This window comes from Phaenicophaeus curvirostris, chromosome 11, assembly GCF_032191515.1.
Source record: "Phaenicophaeus curvirostris isolate KB17595 chromosome 11, BPBGC_Pcur_1.0, whole genome shotgun sequence".
Classification (NCBI taxonomy): domain Eukaryota; kingdom Metazoa; phylum Chordata; class Aves; order Cuculiformes; family Cuculidae; genus Phaenicophaeus; species Phaenicophaeus curvirostris.
Window position 1 is genome coordinate 4,561,054 of NC_091402.1, and position 16,845 is coordinate 4,577,898.

Below are 16,845 nucleotides of genomic sequence, written 5' to 3' on the forward strand. Positions count from 1 at the left end.
ATGTTGCTGTTGCACAGCTGAGCCCTGAAAAAAATACCTGTCATTCCTTCACGTTAGCTTAATGACTGCTGTGCCTTACTGCCCTGGTGATGGGTGGGGATGATGTTAGTGCTGATGATGACAATGATGATGATAATAATATACTGAGCCCAAAGACTGACAGATGCTAACTGTTACCCTCCCTGGGTGAGGGAGGGTAACATCCTCACTGTGATTTTACCCTCCTCTGGTTCCTGCCATGCCAGCAGCTTGAAAGCATCTCATACCAATGTTCCTGGCACATTCCCCCTTGCTTGTCACCAGGTGACCGAATCACTAATGAATGATGCTCAGGAAAGGAGTCAAAGAGCCTTTGTCTGCTTTTAATCTATAGTTTTAAATAATTAAGCAAGGCTAATTCTAGTATTTTTAATGCAATAGAGTGAATGTAACTTGATGTGGCTGCTGTGGGAAGCGGTTCCCAGCGATTGGCCTTGGGACTACAGGCGTACACACCCCATGTCCCTTTCCTTCACTCAGCCCTGATGTTCAGGAATAAACCCCACAAGGTTGCGAGGCTGGAAAGGGAAAGAAAACCCTAATAGAAATGTAAAGCAGGGCAGGGGGCATGGCCGTGCAGCTCCTGACCCCATTGTCATGTGTCTCCATTCCTGTCTCTGCACGCTGAGCACAGGCTGCCCACAAGTACAGCCAGTCTTCCCCCACCAGAATAGACTGTGCTGTCCACCAGCATAGCCAGCCTTTCCAGTCCAACCAGTGCTACCCAGTCCTACCCACTCTTGCCAAGCACCTTGCAGGCGCTGCAGTGTGTGGTCCAGAATCCCCCAACTTCCACCAGCACCTAACATGCCTAAGGGAGGCACTGGCTGCTCACACACCACCAGCTATAATAATCCCCAAATGTAAAGGACACTGGGTGTCACCACAGTCACCTGCTGAGCCTTGCTCTCATGTGTGCATATTTGGAAGAGAGAAATCCTGGCAGGTTTGGGGCTAGCTGAGCTGTCCGGTGTGTAGAAGTTACCAGTTTTATGTTGGCTAGTGATGGAAATGCTTCCAGAGTCAGGCAGCAGCAAACTCCCCTCTGTTTGCAGGCAGGGTTGGGTATGCTGGTTAATCGTTTAATTTTATTACCTTGGACTATGATAGGCAAAGATAACAAGGCTGGGATCCCACTCTGTTAGCAGTCACCAAGCGATGTCAGCCCTGTGCCTTTTGCAAGTGGCACATGGCGTGACTTGTTTAGTTTTGTTAAGCAGTGACAGGTGCTTAGCAGCCTTTCTCAGTAATCACAAACTTAGTTTTAATATCTTATCAAATATTTGCTCTGTGCCTTTGCATGCCTGTGGTAGAGACACACATCAATCATTAATGAATGTTTTAAGGTAGCTCAAAGGTATTTGGTTGAATACAAAGAAAATCCTCCCATGTTTATTTGCATGGATTGTATTAGCAAGTGCCTCCTGTCCAGCCCAACACCCCACCAAGAAGAATGTTTGAATCCCAGCATGAGTGTGCTTGGGGAATTTTGTGTGGGATACAGGTCAGCTTTGAAAGGCAGAAGTAGAAAGGCAGCTTCTAAACCAGCCACCGAAGTATTAAAGTAACATGATATCTCAAATAAAATTTAAACCGGGGTCCAAAGTCACCTGTGCATAAAGACACAAGCAGTGGTGACTAAGGAGGGGGGGTCAGCAGCTGTCCCCGCAGTGGGGAGCAGGCAGAAAAGCAAGGACACCCTGGGGTGGCTCAGGGGGCCCTGGGCTTACCTGATTTCCGCAGCGTGGCCCTGGGGAGCCCAGGCAGTGAGTGCTGCCCCATGCCCCACGACATGGGGATACGTGGGCTGAGTCTGCAGCTCAGCTGCACTTGCACCTGCGTTACTTTTTGACTGGGTCCGATGAAGATGCTTGGCTCCTGCCAGGTCTCTCCGGTGAGAGTGGGGATGGAGGGTCACGTGGAGGCAGATGCTGCACCAGTGCTATCTTCCCACTGCTCTCACCACCCCACAAGGACCACACCGAGGGCTGGAGCTCAGCTGGCAGCAGCCAGTGGCCTTGCCTGCTTCTCAGTGCTGGTCCCAAATGTCTCTCTGCCACCCCAAAAACTTGCTGCCTTTGCTCTTCGTTGCTAGACAGCGTTTTCCCAGGATGGAGGAACAAGCTAATAATTATTTCCCCACAAAGCAAACAGCTCCATGCGTGCCCAGGTGCCTCAGCAGCCCACTCGATACCGCCACTGCTGCCAGCGGAGAGGTTGTGTCCCTGTTCCATGGAGGACTATTTCTCTTAAGAGTGCCTTAACCACGCTCCTGGAGAAATCAGATCGCCCCAGAGGAAGCCACACGCCCACTCTCTTTAGCAACCAACAGCCAAACCCAGCACCAGGGCAACCGCTTGAGTTATCGTGATTATTCCCTGGTGTGTTGCAACACCCTGTCATCTACCAGCTGCTGCACGGTCCAGGAGGAGCAGCAGCTACACCCCGTGGGTAAGAGTGGCAGGAGGGAGAAGCAGCCCCTACATGGGGTTGTGGGCATCAGGGCAGCACCAGGGCTCCCACTGCCCTGGGTCACATCCTGCTGAGATGCAGCCCCTACTTGGATTGGGCCTGTTGTGCCCATCCTTGCTGTGGCCAAGGCTATTAGGTCAGCCGTTCCCGAGTTCCCACAGCCTGGGAAACCAAAGACTGCAAAGCGGAGGGAGGAGAAGGAGTCAAACCACCCCAGCAACTCCTTTGGCTCTTAGATGGGTGCTGTGGTCTGGCATCTCCCAGCTCACCCCATGCCAGCCTGCAGATGCCCAGAGTTTTGGTCCCAGGAGGTGGACGGGGATAGAGTGAAACGATTTCCACCCAGAAGAAGGGGTAAAGCAAGTGTAGGGGCACCAGCGAGGTGCAGGTATGAGCTGCATTCCAACACCCCTGCACCCATGGGTGCATGCACCAGCACGGCCACCTCCTGGCTTGATGATCCTGGCCCCATGAAGGACTGTAGGAAGGAAACAGGCTGGCATGGAGGTGCTCGCTCACTTATTTTCACCTCTCCACATCCCAGCAATATTTTCCTCCATCCCAGCTGTGCTTTCCAGCTAAGGACTCAGGAGCACAGAGTGTGAACAGAAGCCCCAGCCTCTCTGAACTTGCCTCGCAAAGCCCTCTTGGGGCAGCCTGGGCTCCTGGCACTCACCTGAGCCGCTGCTCCCTTGCTTCCCGCTTCCACCTGGACACTTGGGCTGAAGGCAATATTCTTTCTGGAAGAAAAGAGAGAGAAATGGGAAAAGACTGTACAGATGTTGCTCTGTTAGGGGAGGTGAAACCTAGGAGTTGCTGGTCATTTGCTACGATTATTATTTTCTTTACCTCCTGACCAGAAGCTGCTAAATTTAATTGACGTGGAGCCTCAAGTGCAGGCGATGAGAAGCAGGCTGGTCTGCATTCCCCTCTATGTGGTATGTGCATATGTGCTTGTGTGTGCATGGTCGGCCTGGCACAACCAGCTGTGGATAAGACACAGGCAGTGTTCTGAAGGTCCCATACAGCTTTTGCCCCTAGACCAAGGCTGTGGTAGAGAGGGGTACTGAAAGAGGAGAGGCTGTGCAGTTTGTCTACTCAAACTGCAACCTGCCTCACAGCCCACACATGCCCCAGGAGCGTTTTTTGTCTGTGCAGATTCCCTGGATTGCACCATTGCCTGGCTGCTCATTGCATGCTCCAAAACAACCCAGCTCAATTTCAAACTGAAAAAGAGGTGGATGCACATCTGTACTACTCCCCTTTGAACATGCTAAACAGGATTTGAACAACTGGTGTTGAGCTTTCAGTCTGTGAGTTCACTGGAGATGTGTCAAAGGAGGGAAAGAGCATCAATTTAAACCTGCTTTGAGATCCTGAGTACATGTGGTTGTGGCTGGTAGATGGGGGAGTGGAAAAGGGCTGTGATCCACCAGGACCTGGTTTTGACTGAGTAAAACAAATTGGAAAAAGGCAAGCTAGATTTTCTGGACATTTTTCTGTCTGATATGCCCTGGTGCCCCTCCAGCTGCACATGTGGGGTCCTCTTTGCTGGAAAATGGGTTTGTGGGGTGCTTAGGACACCCCATCCTGAACCAAAGGACTTTTCATGACAAAGCTGTTTTTCTAGGAGCTCTTTGCACAGTAATTCTCTTTGCTATCTAAATTGCTAAGAAATCTCGCCCTGTGCTCCTGAGTCTTTGGGATCAACAAAAAGGCTTTGTATTCCCCCATAGCTCCCTGGAGGTCATTGTGTGAAGGCAGTTCATTGCTGTATGTTTATCTGCAGTGGCTCCTGCAGACAAGGAATTGCATCATTCACCAACTCCCCCTGTGTTTCTTATGAAGTGTTTCTGTGTCTTAGGAGAAGGTGACATGGGGAACTCACCCCAGCACCTCTCAGTTTTGCAGGTGGGGGTCTTGTTTGGAGGAGTGTTGCAACTCAGAGGAGCAAGCCCAGGGTGGTGCCTGAGCCGGTAGCTGATGGAAGAGATGAGCAGCTTCAGCATGGCTCTGGCACAGCTCTCCAGCACGTGTAACCACGGAGGGATCATTTCTTGGGACTTGGACTCTGCTTTGCTGAGGAAGCAACTTGGTTTTTTCCACTCAATGTGCACACATAGAGAAAATAATGCTGTACTGAATGTGCACCTTGGGCATCACTGATGGGTGGTTGTATGGTTACTTAATGAATATTGGGGAGAGGAAGATGCGTTTAGGGTGGCCCACAGCTGCGTCCTCATGACTTTTTAGTTGCTGAGTTTCTTTGCTAGTGATGTTGGCTACTGGCTGTCATTTCTCAAGCCAATCCTGCAGCACCAGGAGCTTTCTTCTGTGGACACGTGTATTAAAAAACCCCAGACATGTCAAGAGAATACCCAACACAAATTCTGGCTTTTCCGTGCTTGTGTAATGCAGCCACCGTGACTCGAGTGCGATACTAGTGAGATAACACTGCCACCAAGACAGTCCACCCTGCCACAGCGCCCAGGAGCCTCGGTGCAAGCTGTGAATTACAGAGCAGACAGCTCTGCCTGGCCCTGCCTCTCTATATCTTTATTAAATCCTGGATGGGAGTGCAGCATAACTGTCAGTTGTACCCAGGCTGCTGATTTGCAGACAAAATTCTGGCTCCGCTGAAGTCATGTGGTGCTGGGACATGAAGGCAGACAGTGTTTCACTTCCCACTGCAGGGAAGTCTTGGAGGCTGGTTAAACATTTCCTGCACCGGGTTAATGTGAGACATTAGCTGAGGTGCTGCTGCAATGGTGGAACTGGCCAGGCCGCCCAGCCCTCCCTTCCTCCCACTCCATGGGCCTGGACCCCAGCACAAACCTCATGCAATCCCACTACAATCTAAGTCGTAGATGCTGGTTGCACCATGGTGGTGACTGTGGGGATGGCAAAGCCAAAGGCCGGGGATGGGAAGGCTGGTCAGAGCTCTGCCTGCTCCTCTATAACCCATAGCCTCCGAGGCATGGGGTGACTGGAAGCACTCATGCTAATCTCCACTTGAGCCATTGGTATGTTTGCAGAGCAGGATGGCTTCTCGCACCTCCCTGGCTCACAGGGAGGAGTTAATGATTGCCCAGATGATAGAGAGCTGGGCATGGGGATGGGTACTCCAGGCGTAAGAGAGCTTCATTTGTCAGAGTGAGGGCTCAGACGGGGGGATGTTTAGCAGTAAATGGGAGGAAAACACCTGCTATTTCCCAAAACCTCCTATTTCCATGTGAAAATCAGTTCTGTGTGCAGCATGACTGCACATTGCCGTGAGTAAGGAGTAGTAATAAAATCTAGTATCACATGGTAATGCTGTGCTGCTCTGCAGGTAATCAGGGCACATGCAAGTCGGGCAGGCCCACAAAGAAGGAGCTGCCCCAAGCCCTGCCGGTTTTTCCATCAGTAGCAGCAGCAACCAGCCCGCAGTGACCTCACCAGCCAGGACATTTCTCTAGCAAGAGAAGGAGCACTCTGGAAACACTGTTGGGAGCAGGTACCACTTCCAACCTGCAGGCCAGCTCCTGCCTGGCATCCCCAGCCCGCTTTGAGCATGTCTGTGAGGAGACCTGAGCTGGCATTAGCCTGGCTGTTAAGTGAGGTTAAAGGCAACAAAGCAACCTAAGGCATAAATAATAAGCAGTCTTATGTCATACTTTTACTGTTCTGTGTTACTCCTAAACACCCTGAGCATCGTTGTATCCCAGCAGCACCATTCCTGGCCCTGACTCTGATGCACAGCAGCAAATGTCTGGTGGCAGTCTGGTGGGTGTAGGCTGCTTTGAACCATCAGTTCTAAGCAAACACCTTCCTCCAAGGCGCCCTGCTCGGGGAGTGCAGTGCTCCTACTGCAGCTTAAAGTCACCCTCGCTGTAGAAACCACTAATCAGTGTTACTTGTCCTACGCATGCGTGCTCCAAGACTTACTAGCAGCAAAATTGATAGCCAGTAATTTTGGACTGTGTTTGTGCTTTGATGAAAGCGGTTAGGGAAATGAACCATCAGCATGGTCAGAGTGTGAGCCGTGGAAAGGGCGAGGGCGATGGCTTCAGGTAGCTTCACATTAATACAGGTGCTATTAAGGTGCAATATCATAGCATCTATATTGCATTACAGCCAAAGCCTGAGCTGATAAATTAGGCACAAAATTACTGCAATCAGATCATGGTGATAAAGAGGTATTAAAATGGGTGAAATACCATCCAGGCCAAAAAATGATGTGAATCTCCTGTAGACCTGTAGACCTGGTTTTGGGAGGGAGGCACCATTAGGAGGGCTGGAAGTTGCCCAGCCTATTTGGGAGCAGACAGCTCAGAGAAAGGTACTTTGTGCAGAAGTTGCTGTAGCAGCTGCTGACATTGGTGTTCTGTGAATGGACACAGCCATTGATTAAGACAGACTTCTTGTGTAACCCAGAAGCTTTAAAAGAAGTTGCCATGACCTGGAACAAGGCATTGATGGTTGGCAGCTTGAAACCAGCATTTCTATGTGCGATGAACATGGGCTTTAGAGATTAGCCAAATTGTACTCTAGCACTGCTTTCAATTAGCCCCCAATACTCTCTTGCTACTCCTGGTACTCTGTATGAAAACGTCTCTTACATGTTCCTTGATGCTGAGATATCATCTAAGCTGTTGCCCAGATCTGCTGTGTTATTGCTGGATTCTGGTCTATCTGTGCACACTTGCAGCAGCTGCGACTGATCCAGAGGCCTCAGTGAAATCATCCACTGCAAGAAACTTTTGAGGATGATTAAGACTTTTTCCCATCTGTGATGTCAATGCACAAAAATCTGTCAGCTTGATTGTTTTGCTGTGAAATCTCGCACGATTTTCTTGTTAAAGAGGAACACAGAGAAAATTCACAGTTTGTCCTGCTGCCTATTATCATTGCTAATTCCTTGCTGGTTTTGGCAGGAGTAAGTGCTGCAGTTGGGGTGAATTTCCAGAATTTCTGGAGGGCTAGGAAAGGCAGCGTAACAACATGCTCCCTCGAGCGCTGGCAGACTGGGTTTCAGGAGGGTTACTCCCTGGCGGGGAGCTTGACCGTGCACATTCCTCTGCTCCCAGATTATTATGGGACACTTATTTTGGCATGTTTTGCAGTCAGGTCTGGCAGGCACCCAGGAGTTGGTGTCCAGGCACATCCCAGAGCTCCTGAGCCAGCAGCTATAAAATCAGCTGCTGCAGCTTGGCCCTTGTCATGGGAAAAGGGCTCAGCAGGGTCTCTGAACCACCACGGCATCCAGTGCTTGCTGCATCCTGGTGCCCATCCCCATCATGCCCTGTCCCGGGCTGCCTGCTGCTCTGTCGCCCTTGTCCAGCCCTGCAGACACACTTGTCCAGGCGTGAGCAGGTTTTTCGAGTGAAACTTGTATTACTCCTGGTCCCTGGCCAAAACCATAGCTGATTTGACTATTGTATTGCAAGGGAGTCTAAGAAATATCAAGTTATCTGTATAACATTTCAATACCAGTCTTCTGACCTCTACAAGTCTGCATTTCTTAGGCTAAAGTGGAGCTGAGGGTGGGTGCTCATGGCCACTCTCACAAGGGTAATCGACAGCCTCAGGGATTTTTGACAAGAGCAGCTTGTAAATTCAGTCTTGCAGAAGGAGGCCAGGCTCTCAGTCTGGATGCGGGGCCAGGCTCGTGTTACTGCAGCTCCCGTGCTGCTCTCACGGAGCACAAACCAGGTGGCCACTTTGCTGCCTAGTCGAGTGGAAAATTGCAAATGCTTCAAATAGCATTTGGTGTTATTTTATTCATAAAGAAAACACAATTTGACACAGATGAGTGCTGCACTGACCTCTGCCTGCCTTTGTCACCAATGCCACTCCCTTCTCAAATCCAGCACTGACCTCCCATGGCCACCAAAACTGGCAAATCCAGTCCACTTTCAGAGATTGCCCAGAAAAAAAATGCAGAAAAAGGCTGAAGCAGTAGCATGGGAAGGGGACCTTACTGGAACACTAGCCCTGAGGCAGGGACCCCCACCCAACTCCCCGCTGATGCTGAGCAAATGCTGCTCCCTGGCCGCACAGGGCTCCACGGCTGGGGAGACGGAATGGGATACATTAGACCCCAGCTGAAAATTTCCTGCAGATTAATGACAGCAATCAGTGACACGGCTCAGCCCTGCAGCAGCCAGTGCACAAGTCAGCATTCAAGCTGACTATGAGGTCTGACATTTTGCTGCAAAGGGCACGGAGAGGCTCTCGGCAGCTTCCCAGCATAAACTGGAGCAGCACATCCATCTGTTGGCGTGGTGCCAATGGACCTGCTGTGCTCCCTTGCTCCTAAGGAAACCTTCACCTGCAGTTCAGCACTTTCTAATCTGCTCCTTCACAACATGCAGAGCACATAATGGCACTGCATGCCAAGAAAAAGCTAAATTCTTGCCCTGCTCTCTATTGGCAAAACCTGCGTCATCCACCTCAATGTTGTTAGCAGCAGTTAAGCTGTTCCTATGGATAAACCATTTTTTACCTGTCTTGGGAGCTTATTTTTGCCCTGTGCTGGAGGTGTGATACCACTGGTTATATGAAAGACTTCTCTACGATTTCTGGGGATGCTGTCGACTGCATAGGAAAAGCATCAGTCAACAATGCACAAAGGAGCTGCAGCAGTTTTGGAATGAACAGCTGTCACGCTACAGAAAGACCATTAAGGCACTCTAGAGTGCTTAGAAGAATGGCATTCTGAAAAAACTGAAGCTTATGCCACATGAATAATAGGGAAAATATTTATTTATGACACTGTGCCATGTTGTCCTAGAGCCACCAGGCTGCAGTGGCATCATTACTCCATTTTGGAAAAAGGGACTATGTTTCAGGGGCCAAGGACACTACTGCCATCATCAATATGCTCTTCTAATGCCACCTGGTTGTGCTTTTTACCTGGCCAGAGTCACTAGAATTGTCCTTTAGCTCAGAAAAATGGGGTTTGGGAAAAATAAGGGTAGCAATTCCCTGGCAGCCCCAGGCACTGCTGGTAGCAGGCTGGCAAGGGAGAACAGGGTGGTCTGTCCCCTGCAGGCAGCCAGCCAGGTTCTGTGCAGGGGGCATCCCAAGGGAAAGGCTAAAAGGGAGACGGTTTGGCTGTTATCTGGGATGAGATGCCACCCACCAGGCTGTTCACCGTGGGCTACAAATGGAGGAGGCAGTGGAGGAAGAGGTGAACCATTCCTGCTATCGCAGAGTTCATGAGGAGGCAGCAGGTGCCACTTTAACTAGCCCCTCAGGAGCACAGCAAAGCAGTGAAGCAGCGAAGCCTATAATTGCTTTAATCCATTTTTTTATTCGAGGACTGCTGAGCTATCCCAGACCTGGCAGCACCTGCATTTCCCATGCAATCATCTCCCCATGAGCGTATTGTGCACCTTCCTTCTGTCTGAGCTCTCTTCCCTGGCTCCCCTGCAGCTTAGGATACTGCGGGCAGTGTTGGCCTGTGCCAGCCAGCCTCTGCCTTTCATCTGGAGGGGCTGGCAGCACACTCCTCTGCATCCTGCCCATCATCTTCTGCATCTATCAGCCACAGATCAGCCCCTGTGTCACAGCTCCTCATGCAGGGACTAGTGTGATGTGTTCAGTTGCCTTAATGCCCAGGGACTGTGTTTCTTTGGTGCTTCAGGGAGAAGTCAGTTGTCTAGAGAGTCCGTACTGGTATCACGGCAGCAGGGTTTGCACCGTGATGAAGGGTGCAGCACAGAGGCTGCTGATCTAGCAGGCTGGGGAAGGTGGAGCCTTAAACTGGGGCAGCTGTGCCCAGATTAGTTTCCTGCCTGCACCGAGCCCGTATAAACCCTCTGAGGATCAAACTGTCGGTGCCTCTGGAAGGAGAAAGTGTGTTGTATTTGAGTTGGTGTACCTGTGCTGTCTGAGTATTTGGGATGAAGAGGTATAAAGCTGTTGGAGTTTAGCCCTGACCTGGCTAATTTCAGCAGCTAAAACAATGCAGCTGGGCTCTCAAAGCTGTAATCTCTTTTCAGGAGCTACAGCAACCCACTGGAATGAGTTTGGCTACTGAGGGTTAGGATGCTATGGTATTTTATTTTACTTTCTTTGAAAGCTACAAAAGCTTGGAGTGAAAACCAAGTCTCTGCTTCATCTTAGTCCCCACCTGGGGGATTTTAAAGGGCTGAAGAAGATGAAAGCAAGAAAAGGCAAGATAAAGTCACTTTAGAGGATTTCTGTGGAGGTTCTGGGACCTGTCCTGGCCCAGCCCTCCCACTCTGGGTTGTATTGTGTTAGACAGGTGAGAGGTTTTTGCTGTTTCACAAGCCTAAGCTGTTTTTTTAATGGGCATATGTTATTTTTGCTCAGAGATGGGCTTTTCATCAATAGTCTCCCCACTCTTATGAGGCATACGGGACTTCTCTGATGTGAAAAGTCATCAGCTCTCATCCCTGTCCTGCTGAACCAAGTCTTGTTGCAGACTGTGTACGGCAAACCCTTCTCTTCAAGAAGGTCAGTGTTCCAGGACACTGAAATGTTGTGGTTCCCAGTTGCTGTCTGATTTTTGGCTTAGCTCCCAGGGCCAGTGGCACCAAACAACTGGTGGCATTCAGCAACTTTCAGTGGGACTTGTTCTGCTCATGAGGCTTGGCATCCACAGCTTTTTCTTCTTGAAAGCAGATGCAACCCTAGCTGGGAAGCAGGATGGCTGCTGCTCCAGCACCAGAGCAGGCAGGGTCCCTTGGAGGGTTATTGTGCTGCCTGGGCACAGGGATCCTTTGAAGGACCTGGCAGGGACACAGGCTGCTGTTTTTCTCAAATGGTAGTCAAGGAAAGCCTGGAAAATCCTGCTGGTCTGTGGAGCATGATGGGGCAGCATTGTGCCAGCGCACTGCCTTGGAGGACTGTAGCCCTGTAATGCCCCGTCTCGTGGAAGCAGCTGAGGGACTGTGGAGCCTCTCCCGGGTGTCTCAAGCTGCTGCATTTCATGGCTCTGTCTCTCTGTGGTCAAGCTCTTGCATCCTTTCTGGGAGTAATTTGGTCCTTTTTCCTCAGCTCATTTTTGAAGTGGTTTCAATTCCAGCTGCTGCCCGTGCCAGTAGCTGAAAGGAAGATCTGGTGAGGTGCTGGAGCTGCCTCCTTTGGCCTCATGCAATGGGTGTCCCTGTACTTGGACAGCCCCTGTGCTGGTCCCTTCATGGCAGTTCCCTGAGCTCTGCTGCTCCAGCATGAAACAGCCCTTTGCTTTATCATTTCTAACTTCTTTGCCAGCCACAGCTCCTCTTGTTCACCTTACTCGCTCCCGTGCTTTCCAAAACACTGGCCCAAAATTTCTGTAGTCAGGATAAGGGTTTCTAATCTCTTGAATAGCGAGAAACAGCTTTTTGGACAATCTGGTTCTTATATTTAATGATACAGACCTTTAAAATTTTCCCTTTAAAGACTGCCTTGGCATTTTGGAGTTCTGCTCCCTGCTGAACCAGAGTTTTTGCAGCTGGTGCTAGTCCAGAAAAGTGACAGTGCTGAGCATGGTGGATGCTGCTGTAGCTGGAGTTACCCTGCATGTGTGTTCCTGGTGTTAGGGTGATGCCAAGCGTGGTATGTGCACGGGGAGCTGAACTGTCAGGGTTAGTCCCAGGGGAGGGATGTCTACTGCTGGGTGTTCACCTGTGTGAGGAGTCTGGGGAAGAGTCCCTTGCTTAGCATTAAGTGATACTGGGAAAGTATGACTGCTGCTTCCTACCTCCTTCAGCCTGAAAATCACAGGTTTTACTTCTTATTCTTTCCTTGCCCTGAGATAGCAGCAGGCAGATGCCCATTTAAGACAGACAAGATGACTTCTGCACAGATCCTTAGTAGGAACATCATCCTGCTATTATCCACAGCCGAGCTGCTGAAAGGACAAGGTCACTTCTTTAGCTATTTGAGAGCCTTCTCCTGCAAACGAGGGGCAAAGCAAGAGAATTATTCCGTCTCTCACCATTTTGCAGAGGAATTTTTTTATCACTTGCTTATTATGCTGGAGCTGAAGTGTTGATTGGTGTAACCTTCACCTCCCTTGTTGTGTGAATAATGTATGCGATTGCTGGTGAGAAAATTCCATGAAATGCAGTGAAGCAGCTTGGCAGAAGCCAAAGCTGGCCTGAAATAGAGCTTTACTCTGGGCCAGCCATTTAGGGAGAGCTGGGGGTACTCTGCGTGGCCCAGGCTACTTCTCCTGTGCCCAGGAAGAGAAGGATGTGTGGCAGACCAGAGATTGAGTTTCATGTGTCTGTTTCTCAGCCAGCACAGAACTCGCTTCTCTGTCCAGGCCATGAGGATATCCTCAGCGGTGGGGTGAGTTGTGCTCACAAGAAAATCCTTGGGTGGATTAAATGCCTTGTGATGACCTGCATCAGTGCTGGGAAGCATCAGCAGGTGTTAGGGAAAAAGCTCTGAGTGATGCAGGGGGAGAGCAGTGGCTGGTGATGAATGTGCAAGGGCAGTGCTGGGGAGATGTGGCTACCTTTTAGGCTTTGATGGGGTTTTCATGCATAGTGGATGGCGAGGGAGCAGTGCTGCTCCATCACCTTCCCAGTTCAGTCACTGCACCCTCACCCCTCAGAACTGCTGCCTCTGGTCCTCTGCAGTGCTCAGATGGAGGAGTATCCTCTCAAAGGCCCAGTTTTTCAGCATGGGCAGCCAGGTACTGTAGTCTGCCTGAATGAGAGGAGCCTCTCTCCCTGACACTGGCATGCTGCCTCTTGTTGTTTTAAACCAGCCGCAGAGCAAAGCTCCTTGCTTAGCAGCAAGGCTAATCTCAGCTCATCTGACATTAGTGTAAACTGACACTCTTGGGAATTTGGGGACAGAAAACTTTCCGTGGGGAAACGGCCAATGGCCACTATGCAAACTCTGCCTTGAGAAACTGGGGAGAAAAGCAGAAGAGAGGTGTAGGTGTCTGGAAACAACCCCTTCTGCTGCCAAGGGGTGTGGAAGCGTTTGCCCAGGCGCTCACGGGAGCTGCTGCCAGGGACACTGTGCTCGCAGGATTATTTGAAGGTGGTTTGCTGTGGTTAGTGAGATGTCAGCTGCATTCTTGCACCCAGCAGAGCTGGTGCTCTGCAGGGCATAGGGATCAGTGGGGAATTGGCTCTGGCTATACAGCACCCCTGAACTGGCCCCTGTTGAAGTACTTGCCTTACAGCGAAGGGAACCCTGGCAGAGGGCTGCGTCCTGCTTGAGCTCTGCTGTCAGCTTATACCCACGGGACAGCAGTGACACCAGAACAGCTTTTTGGGAGCAGTTGCAGCCTTTGAGAGTAGAAATGCCCATGAAGCCATGCTGGCAGCCTTTCCGGTCACTTTTGTTGAGAAGCTGGGGCTTGCCTTGCACTCCACAATGCACTACTGTAATCCCCCAGGAGTGCTTCTCTGGTCTAAGCTTAAAAGGGGTGCAGTCGAGACTGCTAATGCAGGCAGTGCTGGTGAGGGGTGCCAAGCCTTTCTCCTGCTCCACGCTTCCATGCAGATCCCCTCTGAGCTGCAGCTGGTGGATGGGTTCATTATGACCCCCTGTTTTGCCGTATTTTGTTTGTAACGGGAAAGCAAATTGTCTCGGAGCTTGTTGTGGCTGCCAGCAAGCTAAGGGTGAGCTGGTGTGATGGGAGAGCCCAAGCTCCTGGGAGTGTTTCAAAACCAGGCTGTGATGGGATTGGGGTGTTTCAGAAAGGGGAACGGTGGGGAAAGGCATCCAAAAGCCATCTGGTCTAGTGGTCGGGTGGCCGACATAGATCGCTTTATATGCAGGTGGGCTGAACTGTGTGGCACTGGGCCAAGACTGACCTAACCGGCTTATTTCCCTGCTTTCAGTAATGCCTGTAGAAATTTGCCAAGGCCTGAAGGTCACAGCCATGTGAGCAAAGGTCTGGGGATTAGCTGCAGGCAGAGCACAGCTCCTTCTGGGTGTGCTATTGTAGCCCTGAGCCCCAGGAATGACTGAATCCCACCACCTGACCAGGGCTCCAGGGTATGCTGGAGCCAGCACAGCATTGACGGCTCAGATGGGTGTCGGAGAAACAGAGAGCATCACCTCCTGTACCTGGGATGTCTCTAAGGTCCAGGAAAGTAGATAAATGTTTCTTATCCCACATCATCCCTGGTCTTCCTTCTGGGTGTAAGTAGCACTGGCTGCTGGGTTGCTTTTACGCCCATTTCCCCTGCAACAGTGTGTAGCTCTGGTTTTGCAAGAAGCCCAACAGATTTGCAAACTTCTGCAAGGCATTTGTTTTGGATGTTCCTGCACAGAGACCATGCTCATCTGAGCATGTAGGGTACCTCCTGGGGCAAAGGGTCATAGCTGTCCCTATTGGGATAGGAGTTACTGACCTAGTGTCGTGCACGAGTGCTCTCTTAGAGAGCAGGGACACACGTTCTAGAAGCCTAATATTGGATCAGGGCATCACAACCAAGTAGTGGCGATGCATCTCTAGGAACTGATGTCATCAGACATGAAAGCAAAATGACAGCTAACAGTGTCCTCAGCACAAACCCCTCTAGCAGCCTCTGCATACCTCTGATGCTGAATCCCTAAAGTCTTGTTTCCTTTTGGAGCTGTTTGGGTGCTCTCCCTGCAGGATTTGGAGGAGAGGGAGATGTACATGGATGCTGTGGGATTTGGCCCAGGGTCCTGCTCTGGGAGGGAGGTGGCAGCAATTCACAGGCTAAGAAATACCTGGGGTTTGCTCTGTGCTGCATCTGTGGGAGAGAGAGCTTGAAGCTGCCAGATACACTCAAAGCAAGCCTGATGTTTCTCCCCAGAAAGATAGACTTCGTCTGTCCTAATGCAATGCTCTGATCCCTGCCTTGCTGTCCTGAAAGCCCCAGCAGGCCCCAATCCTGAGCCCATGAGCTGAAAAGTCTTAATCTGGCCTTGACGAATGACACCATGCTGAAGAGTAGCTCTCTTCCCTCTAATCCCTCATTGCCATCAGCTGCCTTAGTACGTGGGGCATGCCTCCTCCATCATCCCTCCACCACTCCAGCAGCCCTCAGTAGAACTGTCCCGTTACCTTTTTCCCATGAGCCGCCCCCATGGTCCGATGTATCGGCTGTGTCCTGCTCACCCAGGGTGCGGGACTGGCTGGCTCTCGGTAGTCACTGTCCTTGTTACTCCTGGGGGGATGCACAGCTGTGCGGCTCCTGGCCCCTCGGCAGCTGCTGCGGGGAGACGTGTGTGAAATCCAGCCTGTCTGCAGCAGGGTCGGGTGGGAAAGCTCGCTTTTCCTCCCGTCTCCCAGCACGTGGAGAACTCATTTTCTTCATGTACCTAACGGCTGGCTCACACCCAGGCTCTGCCCAGGCACAAAGGCAGCTTTCATGCTGCGGATGCCCGGTTTCTAAGCTGGGATCCGTATTTTGAGAGGCTGTGGAAGATTATAGTAATTGCACTTGACAGGGCAAGATGTCACAGGATGCGGATTCGCCCGGCTGCGGGGCCCTGGCACCTGTCTGTCATCACCTGTGGCTTCCTTCCTAGCTGCTGCTTGGGTGCTTTGCTGAAATAAATCTGTACCCTGAAAATAAGGCACGGTTATCTCTCTGCCACCTGTCTGTGTCCTGGCTCTTGGCTCCTGCTGCAGCACTGGATTTCTCAAACTTTGCTCCTGGGAACATCCCAAGCTGCCTCTTTGCTGCTGGAGCCCACCATTGACACCAGATGAGTCCATGTTACCTGGAGCTGCATCCCGTGAGGCTGGGCAGGTCAGGGCTCTTGTTTGCTGAAGTTTCTGGGGGATGCAGCACAGCGAAAACCAGCCAGGTAGGTGCTTGTCTCTGCAGTAATGGATCTTTCCAAATGCCAAGGCACTAAAAACCCTAATATGTTCCTGCACCCACTGCCCTTTCCAGATCTATTTAGAAAACCATTAAGTTAAATTTGAGTCTTGAAGCCATATTTATAGCCCTGCCTCCAAGATTCTGGACTTTTGAAAAGCTCCGATTTATTTATTGGGATCCGATGACTTTGGCAGGAATGGCTCTTCAAAACATGGGCTGATGATAAAGGTTCCTGCACTGGAGTTGCACTTCCACGTCTCCCTGTGCATTGAAAATAGCGATGTACCGTAAGAACCTCTCAGTGATAAGTTCAGAATTAGTTTTAACTATCTAGTTTGTGCTGTAAAATAAATTGCCTTTGTTTTGGCTTTAAACCAGATTCTTAATATTAGGGCTAGGAAGAGTTTCTTGTGGCTGAAAGGGGCGGGTTGTTTGCTGAGCTGCAGCTGATGCCGTGCACTGGATCACCCATGCAGCTGCCTTTACAGCTCTCGGGCTGTTTTCAGTTTAATTTATAAGAGAGTTTAGATCCTTTGAGGGGGTTTAAAATAGTTGGCATATTTAT

The 16,845-nt window shown here is 50.7% G+C and overlaps 1 protein-coding gene and 1 long non-coding RNA gene across 3 annotated transcripts in view; one reads left to right on the forward strand and one right to left on the reverse strand.

Annotated features, from left to right (window-relative positions):
- The window catches only part of LOC138725132 (uncharacterized), a 37,454-nt gene extending 31,647 nt beyond the window's left edge, over window positions 1-5,807 (forward strand). The window contains exon 3 of the long non-coding RNA XR_011338182.1: window positions 5,796-5,807. This is a non-coding gene — a long non-coding RNA (uncharacterized lncRNA). The remainder of the gene's footprint in view (window positions 1-5,795) is intronic.
- The window catches only part of FAM107A (family with sequence similarity 107 member A), a 28,942-nt gene extending 12,938 nt beyond the window's left edge, over window positions 1-16,004 (reverse strand). Inside the window, exons 1-2 of one of the 2 annotated variants that reach the window (XM_069865706.1) lie at window positions 15,515-16,004; window positions 3,188-3,251 (exon numbers count right to left, since the gene is read on the reverse strand). In XM_069865706.1, coding sequence (XP_069721807.1) covers window positions 3,188-3,251; window positions 15,515-15,538 — 88 coding nt within the window. In that variant the 5' untranslated portion in view covers window positions 15,539-16,004. Of the gene's footprint in view, window positions 1-1,769; window positions 2,346-3,187; window positions 3,252-15,514 lie in introns of those variants that run through there. The other variant, XM_069865708.1, reaches the window with a different exon arrangement.
- Window positions 16,005-16,845: the final 841 nt, after the last annotated feature.